Genomic DNA, 9,957 nt, shown 5'->3' with positions numbered 1-9,957 from the left:
TTAAATTCTCCTTGTGTTAAGATACAAGGGGTTGGATCAGTGTTCACCAGGAACTTGGTGAAAAAGCCTCTCAAGGCTGCCCAGGGAGGGGAAGGTTTTGGGGGGAAAGGAAGTGTTCCAGACACTGAAATTTCTGGATGGTGGCAGTGTTACCAGATCTAAGCTAGTAATTAAGCTTAGAAGTGTCTATGCAGGTCCCCATATTTGTACCCTAAAGTTCAGAGTGGGGGAAGAACCTTGACACAATATTTGATGGTCAAATGCTACCATTTACACACATCTACCCTGATGAAGTTGATAGTGTTTCAAGAGGTGTCCAGCAGCACAAAATTTGAACCTTTTTTTTTTTTTAAACAAACAGGTTTGATGTACGAAGTACAAATTTAAGTCCCCAGCCTTTGAAGAAACACGTTGTATTTAATTTTGGAAAGCAATAGCATTCACAGTGCATAAAGTTAAAACACATGCATAAGTCTTTACAGGACTGGGCCTTATCATGCATACTTAGTGTTAAAACTCACCTCCGTATTCTGCTCCCAATCTCAACATTAAGCGAATTGGAAAGACCTTTGCCCATGGTATTTCCAGTTTCTGAATGAGAATGCCACAAAGGAAAGGATTATTTGGTAACAGGAGATTGTCAAGTTTCTGAAAAGTTGGTGCAACAAACAGGAATCCTCCATGATCCTTGCTACCAAGAAAGCTTTCAGTGAAGGTAAAATTTTCCAAGTTTCCTATGTATTTTCCTAGTGAAAAAGAAACATAGTTAAAATCTTCACCATAACAAACATACATGTTAAGTATGAATTCTTATACATGTTGGTACCTGGAAGAAATCCACCCATTATTATGTGAACATTGTCTCTCTTGTGCATTTTTGAAGTAACAGGGTCCATATTGCAGCTTTTCAGGATAACAGGATACAGACCTCTGCCTCCCATCTCTATTGAAGTCCTTTATAGTTTTGTATAATGCATTACTGAAGTACTTGCACATGAAAAAACTGCCGTTTTTAGAAGCCAAATGTTCGAGACAATATTTTTAGCACTTTTGGTACTATTGACATGGTATTGCATTTTATTCTATCACTTCATAAGTGAATAGAACCCAGTTTCAAAAACACCTTTTTCAACTCAGATAGATCTTTTTAATAAAACTAATTTACAAAACAATTAACACTTCACAAAAATTCTGTTGGGCAAGTCTATGTACATACAATTAGTTAACTTCTACAAATTACGCTCTAATTCAAGAATACATTTAAGCATGTGCCTAATTCTATTCAGGACAGCACTTGTCTTCCAGAATCAGGGCACAAAGGATTTACACCTATGACCCATCATACCAAAGTATTAGGGAAAAGAGGATAAGACAAAAATGCAGTGAGGCAGTTTATAGGTGATCTAATACAAAAAAAGGGACACGTTCCTAAATTAAATGCCCTGTATTGGTTTGACAGAATCTGAGGAAATAGTTATGAGCACTGAGAACTTTCTAACTAAATTAGTAGGAACCCTCTAAGAACGCAACACCATTTATTTCCTGCTTTGTGTTAAAGTCACCAATAAGACACTATTCTTAAAGCTACAAATTAAAACTCCATACCTTTCACTGCATCCTTATATATGTCAACAAACAACGTGAAGATTTCTTTAGGAACAGCATCTTCATTTGGCAAACATAGCAACATAATGATAATTTCTGCCTGACCCAAGCTATGTAATCCATTTGTTGAGAAGTACCAGCACTTTTCTGAAGAATCTAAGTGATAAGAAAAAATACTTTTTTAAAATTCACATATATGATACTCAGTCTTGGAATCAAAGATATTAGAAATTGGAATTAATAATCTGTGGTCCTCTGTCCCTTTAATCCGACCACTGCAATATTGCCGTCTACAATTTTTTTTTTTTTTAATTGAAATTTCAGAAGGCATTGGATAACCAACCGCGCACGAGAGAGAGTAACTCTCACAGGGACACTCTTCTCAGGCCATATTGTCTAGAGACCCAAGGGGAACACCATAAATGAAAAACACTGGAGAAGATGGTTCAATAATGGGCATCAAAAAAAAAAAAATCTGATAGGATACAGGTTCTGAAGGAACCGTACACGCTTGCTTCCTCACTAAATCAAGGTGCTGATTAAAGAAAGTTTTAATTGCAAAGGCAACCTTCACTATGGAACCCCAGGCACAGGCTTGTCTCTTTGAGCGAAACAAGTAATACATCTTCATTTATCATATCCTCTTGCATAAATAAGTATGTTGCACATTTGCAGCACATGCAGGTGCCACACTTATTTCTGTTTAAATGACTAATGAAAAGACATCAAAAACACTCAGTTAATTTTAAATAAAAAGGCCAGAAGGAACCATTGTGATCATCTAGTCTGACCTCCTATGTAACACAGGCCATAGAACTTCCTTAAAATAATTCCTAGAGCATCTCTCTCAGAAAAACATCCAATCTGGATTTAAAAATTGTCAGTGATAGAGAATCTACCACAACCCTTGGTAAGTTGTTCCAATGGTTTATTACCCTTACTGTTAAAAATTTGCCTTACTTCCAGTCTGAATTTGTCTAGCTTCAACTTCCAGCCATTGGATCATGTTATATATTTTTATGCTAGATTGGAAAGCCCATATTATTAAAAATTTGTTCTGTAAATAAGTATTTACAGACTATATTTTAAGTCACCCTGAACTTTCTCTTTCCTAAGCTAAATAAATTGAGCTCCTTGAGAGTCAATATAAGGCATACTTTCTAATCCCTTAACCATTCTTGTGGTTCTTTTCTGATCTCTCTCCAAGTTATCATCGTTCTTGAATTGTGGACACTGGAACTCAGCAGTATTCCAGCAACAGTTACACCAAGTCCAAATACAGATGTAAAATAACCTCTCCATTCCTACTCAAGAGGCCCAGGTTCCCATTAGCTCTTTTGGTCACAGCGCCACACTAGAAGCTCATGTTCAGCTGACTCTCCATCACAACTCCCAAATCTTTTAAACAGATATCTTAAGTTGCTGTAAAATGAACAGAAGCATCCCTTCATTCTTTACACAATAGGATCTCCAGAGCTTTATTCAAACATACAGATAAAAAAATTCCAATTAGACAGCACCGTACACAAATAAGTATGAAATCTGTGTAAAGTATTCATCAAAAATGCAGTACACATTTCTGGGGAAAACATACTTATAAGAGCATTCTTATTCCTTCCCAATGAAAGATATTGTTACGGTGAATACAGCCCTGCATTTGTCCTACAAAGGATATAACGATCAAGTAGGCACATAAATAAATTACAAAAAGGGTTAAAAGTTGCTTTGAAGCACACTTAAAAAATTACTTTAAAAACCTTAAATTTACAGACTGGATAAAATAAGACAGCATACATATCACAATTGTGAAAATGTTTGAATTTTATCTGCTCAACCATCAAGATCAGTGAATTTAGTGTTTACACATTTCAAACATAACGAACCTAGAACATATGTAAATAAAAGGAAACAATGTACATTACCTACTTACAAGATACTAACTTGACATTCACAAGGAGGTTTGCATTTAGGATAAATGTTAATGGATTAGGTCCTCCTTCTGCAAGAAGCAAGGTGACCTGCTGATGAGATGGGTGTTCTTCCACCAGAGGATCTAAATAAGATAAAGTCTGGATTAATTCCATACACCAGCCAATATCCATTTCCCCTCTATCTATAAAAGACTTTACAAACTACAATGTATGAAATATGGTACCTGAAACTTCCATCTTTCTATTTCAGGAAACTGCTAAAAACACATTATCTTGAACCTAAGGCAGACATATAGCAGCCAATGAACAGCAACATCACTTGTTTAAAGATGACTAGACCATATCACATAAACAAAGTAAGACAGTAGTATGTTGTGAAGTTATGTATAATGTACAGCACCCAGGAATATACTGGTATTTTGCCAGGAGCTTCAGGGCCACAATTAGCTTGCTAAACGTACGTCTGGCTTCTCATGAGTGACTGAACATGGGTGAGGCCTCATTTCTTGGGAGACAGGATTAGAGAGGTAAATGGATCAGCAGACTGGAAACAGAAATGTCTGTACTAGCTAAGATAAGGGGCAACCTCCCGGAAACCATTTATGGACAAGATAACAATGGATAAGATAAGCCTGGAACATAAGATGAGATAAAGAGTAAGTCATGCATGAACTGTGCATGCTGTACAGGGATTGGCTTCATCACTTTGCATTACATATTTTGTGATTGGCTCCTACAATGTAAAGTAAAAAGACAAACAGACAGAAAGGAAGGAAGAGGTTTGCTGTGTAACTTTGGATGTGTGGTATGCCCTATACCCGCTACCTATGCTTGAGTCCCATCATATCAAGGTAACTTTGCTGCATACCAAATAAAGGAACCTGAATAATGAGACTGGAGTTAACCTGAGAGTGGAAGAGTTCTTGCTAAATACTACTAATAAACTCCTTAACACCATATGTGGTCTGCAACTTATGCACCAGTACTATGCTTCATACGCAAACATACTTGGGCTCCACTACTAATTGATACTGTTGCAGTTATGCTCATGGTTTTTTTCATAATATACAAGTTCATATAAGTGCAAGTTCAGCTCCCAAGCTGGATCCAAAATAATGTGCATTTTAAAACAATGTTAATTTGGTTTCTAGAATGTCACAGTGTATACATGAAGATCCATATATTTTTAGAAAGCTTGCATCCAGTAACCACTAGTATTCCCCAGTCCAAATTTTACCTTTTCCTTTTTCTCCAGTTGCAAGTAAGAGTGGTGGCAGTCCATCATCATCAGGAATAAGGCTGAACTCTTTGTTAACACACTTTCCAATACCACATAGCATTCTGTAGTCTGAAGGACTAACAGATGAATCATCATTAGTTTGGTTAACTGTGCCAAGACTTGGAGAATTCTCAACTTTTGTAATAAAAGGTAATTCATCAGCAGCTGGAATTACAGAGTCAGGACTATGCAACATCTCAGTTTTCCCTGTATTGGGAAACTGGTCATCATCTGGAGCAACATGTAAGGAACAATGGAATTTCTCAGTTCCTGCAGTAATTGGAGTTTCGTCCTTTGGTTTTACATCAGTTACACAGATGTCATCTACCGGACTTGCAACCTATGAGAAACAAAATAGATTGTTGATTAAATTTGTTATTCACCATCCCTGCACAGCACTAGTATTCTCCTGTATTAGTGTTTCAAATGCAAAAGCAGCCAACAAAGAGGGTATACAGTCATATAGAGAATCTTAGGGGATATTTTCCTAAAACAGAAAGCAAGCCACATCTCTGAAAATTACAGCACTTTTGCATCTTTACTATATATTACAGAACAGGTAAATATATGAGTCTAAAATAATTAGTCTGATATTTACCTATTCTATCGTAATTTATACCTAAAAATGGAGCATCTACTATTTTTGAGTATGAGACACTCTGCAGACACAACACAATCAAGGATTACATTACTAGCCATGTGGACCACGAACAACTAGGCCGAGTTACCAGTAGGACTTTATTCTGCAAGGCTCTTGAATACTGTAATTTGCCATAATTTGGACCTGAAGTATCTGCAGACAGTTATCTTTACATGATTTACTAACAACAGCTTACTCCAGCATTTAATAGTACTGCTCATTCTTACTCTAGGTGTCACATCTATGCTGACCCCTCAGTGAATTATGTAAAGCTGACAGGGTGTGGAGATATGAAGTAGCACAAAAAAGGATATCATTTTTTTCCCCTATGACTAAAGTAAAACTAAAACCCCACACCTTCACCCCAGGCATTTCCCTCCTCCCTTCTTTTTCCTTTTCATCGATGCAGCTCTCCTGGAATTGGCAGTTTCCCAGTGCGCACTAAGTTGTGACAGAAGTGCCATTGTTTTAAGCACTGGTAATGGAAATATGCACACAGAAAACTGAACACCAAAAAATTATTTCCTAAGGGCTTGTTATTTCCTGAGCAGATGAGGATAACTGCTTCCTTATGTTTTAAATTTGCAAATTTATACAACAATCGAACATATCAAGTTGTATCCCACTCCTGCCGTCTCTCCAGCTCTCCTGCTTTCTTGAACTATAAGCTCTTTGGAAAAGACCACATCTTTGCAAAACAGCTGGCACAATGGGACACAATTTCAATGCAAGTAATAACAATTTTTTTTTTTAATTCTAAAGGAAAAAAAAAAAAAGTGTTGGCATGATATGGCAGGGCAGGAAGGGATGGAAAGTCAGGAGCCTCTCTCGCTCCCAGCAGGAACAATCAAAAGATCGGCTCCCGCCCTGTGCCAGCACCATAAAAATAAGGCATGTGAGTGCACCATACAAAATACCTCACCCCCCAAAAACACCCTCACCTTTCTATTCAATTTGAACATCAAAAAGTCAGATTATTTTCAATTCTAACTTGGTGCTCCGGGGCATTAAGCGACTCCTGGCAGAACCAGGTTAGTTTTTAAAGACAGAACCAATTTTTTATATGATCATTTAAAAAAAAAATTGGAACTTTTACTGTCAACATGTTAATAAAGACAGACTTCAGAACTCCATAAGAGAAATATTTATAGCCAAAAACAATTACTTTAATACTATGCAGAAGAACTGGAGTCATAACATTTTCTACACAACATTTAACTACATAATTTTAAAGTTTCAATGGAGACACAATACACTGAACATACTCTTATCCACATGGTTTCTGTTTAAATGTGGCCTAGTCTACGACTTCAACACAAACACTGAACAGCTACCCAAAAGCCTTTCCAGAAAGCAGGGTGGATTTAAAAAAGGGTAATTTAAAATAAAATGAGATTTTTTTTATTTAACCTGGATTTTGATTAATTATAATGTATTTAAAAAAATAAACCTGTTTAAGATTAAAGCTGATTTTAATAAAAAAAATGTTAAGACTAGGGCTGTCAAGCGATTAAAACAAAAACAATCTTTAATTACTGTTAAACTGTAATAGAATACCATGTATTTAAATATTTTTGGATGTTTTCTATATTTTCAAAAATATATTGATTTCAATTACAACACACAATACAAAGCGTACACTGCTCACTTTATATTTACTTCGATTACAAATATTTGTGCTGTAAGAAAACAAATAGTATTTTTCATTTCACCTCATATGAGTATCATAATGAATCTCTATCATGAAAGTTTCACTTACAAATGTAGAATTATGTACAAAAAAATAACTGCATTCAAAACACAAAAACAGTGTAAAAAAACTTTAGACCCTACAAGTCCAGTCAGTCCTACTTCATGCTCAGACACTCACTCAGTGAAACAAGTTTGTTTACATTTGCAGGAGATAATGCTGTCCACTTCTTGTTTACAGCGTCACCTGAAAGTGAGACCAGGCATTTGCATGGCACTGTTGTAGCCCACATTGCAAGATATTTATGTGCCAGATGCGCTAAAGATTCATAAGTCCCTTCATGCTTCAACCACCATTCCAGAAGACACGCGTCCATGCGGATGATGGGTTCTGCTTGATAACAATCCAAAGCAGTGCGGACCGACAGAGGTCCACTTTCATCATCTGAGTCAGATGCCACAAGCAGAAGGTCGATATTCTTTTTTGGTGGTTTCGGTTCTGTAGTTTCCGCATCAGAGTGTTGCTCTTTTAAGACTTCTGAAAGCATGCTCCACACCTCGTCCCTCTCAGATTTTGGAAAGCACTTCAGACTTCTAAACCTTGGGTCAAGTGCTGTAGCTATCTTTAGAAATCTCACATTGGTACCTTCTTTGCATTTTGTCAAATCTGCAGTGAAAGTGTTCTTAAAATGAACAACATGTGCCTGGTCATCATCCGAGACTGCTATAACATGAAATATATGGCAGAATGCAGGTAAAACAAAGCAGGAGACATAATATTCTCCCCCAGTGAATTCAGGCAAAACTTAATTAATGCATTTTATTTTTTTTTTAAACGAGAGTCATCAGCATGGAAGCATGCCCTCTGGAATGATGGCCAAAATAGAAAGGGGCATATGAGCGTTTAGCACATCTGGCACGTAAATACCTTGCAATGCCGACTAGAAAAGTGCCATGCGAATGCCTGTCTCGATTTCAGGTGACGTTTTAAATAAGTCAGCAGCTTTATCTTCCATAAATGTAAACAAACTTGCTAGTCTTAGTGACTGCCTGAATAAGAAGTAGGACTGAGTAGGCTCTAAAGTTTTACATTGTTTTGTTTTTAAGTGCAGTTATGTAACAAAATAAAAATCTATATTTGTAAGTTGCACTTTCACAATAAAAATATTGCATTACAGTATTTGTATGAGGTGAAATGAAAAATACTATTTCTTTTGTTTATCATTTTTACAGTACAAATATCTGTAATATAATACAACACTTTGTATTCTGTGTTGTAACTGAAATTAATATATTTGAAAATGTACAAAAACATCCAAAAATATTAACTAAATTTAAATTGGTATTCTATTGTTTAACAGTGCAATTAAAACTGATTAATTTTGAATTAATTGTGAGTTAACTGCGATTAATCAACAGCCCTATTTAAGACTTAATCTACTTATAATCTCTTAAGCATTAAATAAAAAATATGTATGTTGACTCCATGAACCTCTATCAATAACACTGGCTTTTCTATACACAGAAAGCAGCAGGGAAAAACTAACTTTTGAGCCCAAGCTTTATAAATTTAGCACAGTAAGTAATGTACCATCTTAAGAGCTTGATCCTGTCGGAGGCCCAGGGGTTGTGCTAGTGGGTGCAAGAGACTGGTAAAGTCATCACAAGTGCTGGGACCCAACCTCTGATTCCAGGAATCAACATCATGCATCTCATCAGGATCATCCATAGAGCTCATCTAGCTAGTCTCATACTCCTATTTTATAGTTTCTCCCTACCTGAGTTCTGATTGGTTCAGTTCTCAAATTACGAATATTTATTACAGCACCCACCATGGAAACTTACCCTACAGCTCACGGAAAAACACTGATCTGCCCAGTAACTACCTGACCTTGCTTCTGAGCACTTCAAGCAAATGGCCTTGCTCTGGCTCCTTGCATGTGTACACAAAACAGAAATCCCCCTCGGTCTCTAAAAACAACAAAATACTGCAATGCAAAAGGCATGCAGATTACATAAGCAGAAATCTTGTACTGTTAGCTTTTTTGTTTTTCTGAGGGTTCAGGTAGTCATTTAACAAAGGAGAAGGAGCAGGACGTGTAACCAGAAAGGAGCAACTTTAGTGTAAAAGCAGGACACTGAGAAGAGGAGACAATATTCTTTGAAATGCAGCCTTTAGTATTTACACACCTGGGAACTGGAGGAAAAGACTGTCATGGCTGCCCATTGTTAAAAACAAAACAAAAAAAACCCCTATTTGGAAATATTTTCAAAAAATTCAGAAACCTCTGATCTGGATAAAAAAGGAACATGTGCCAAATGTAAACAGTGCAACAAAGAGACGCAAGGCCTGGTTAACAGAATGAAACACTATGAAAAACACTCAGAAGGCAATGACTTTAAAGATGATGATGTGGACATGTCTGAGCAATATGTATCAACTGGTAACAACTTATTTTGGTACCATTCTTATGGACTCCCTACAATGTGTTAATATGCTAGTAAATGACAACTTAGATTACTGTCATAAATTTGTGTTTTGGGTGCATTACTTAGTTACAAATTTCAAACTGTCTGTTCATAATGTAATTGGTTTAATTAGTTTGTTATGGGAGTATTTATCAATTTTTTACTATTACTGCTGGACTTCTGGAATGATTTTTTTATTGCTCAATGTAATCAGACATTCTAGGTGAAGATTTCCTGTTTAAAAGTGAAGTTTAAATATAAAGATGGATGTTCACATCCATCATCTGCAATATCGGCTGGTACCACCAGCAGTGCTGCAACTAAACATGTCGAACAGTAAATGA

At 36.4% G+C, this 9,957-nt stretch overlaps 1 protein-coding gene across 9 annotated transcripts in view; it reads right to left on the bottom strand.

The window, feature by feature from the left end:
* Positions 1-9,957, bottom strand: part of ZFYVE16 (zinc finger FYVE-type containing 16) — a 53,679-nt gene that overhangs the window by 19,004 nt on the left and 24,718 nt on the right. For all 9 annotated transcript variants that reach the window (XM_075067039.1, XM_032769548.2, XM_032769552.2 and 6 more), the window contains 4 exons: positions 4,774-5,155; positions 3,536-3,658; positions 1,606-1,761; positions 522-746 (listed from right to left, as the gene is read on the bottom strand). In XM_075067039.1, the coding sequence (XP_074923140.1) occupies positions 522-746; positions 1,606-1,761; positions 3,536-3,658; positions 4,774-5,155 (886 nt within the window). The remainder of the gene's footprint in view (positions 1-521; positions 747-1,605; positions 1,762-3,535; positions 3,659-4,773; positions 5,156-9,957) is intronic.

This window comes from Chelonoidis abingdonii, chromosome 6 (assembly GCF_003597395.2).
Source record: "Chelonoidis abingdonii isolate Lonesome George chromosome 6, CheloAbing_2.0, whole genome shotgun sequence".
Taxonomy (NCBI): domain Eukaryota; kingdom Metazoa; phylum Chordata; order Testudines; family Testudinidae; genus Chelonoidis; species Chelonoidis abingdonii.
Note: the sequence above shows the minus strand (reverse complement) of the source record. Positions and strands in the feature narration are given on the sequence as shown.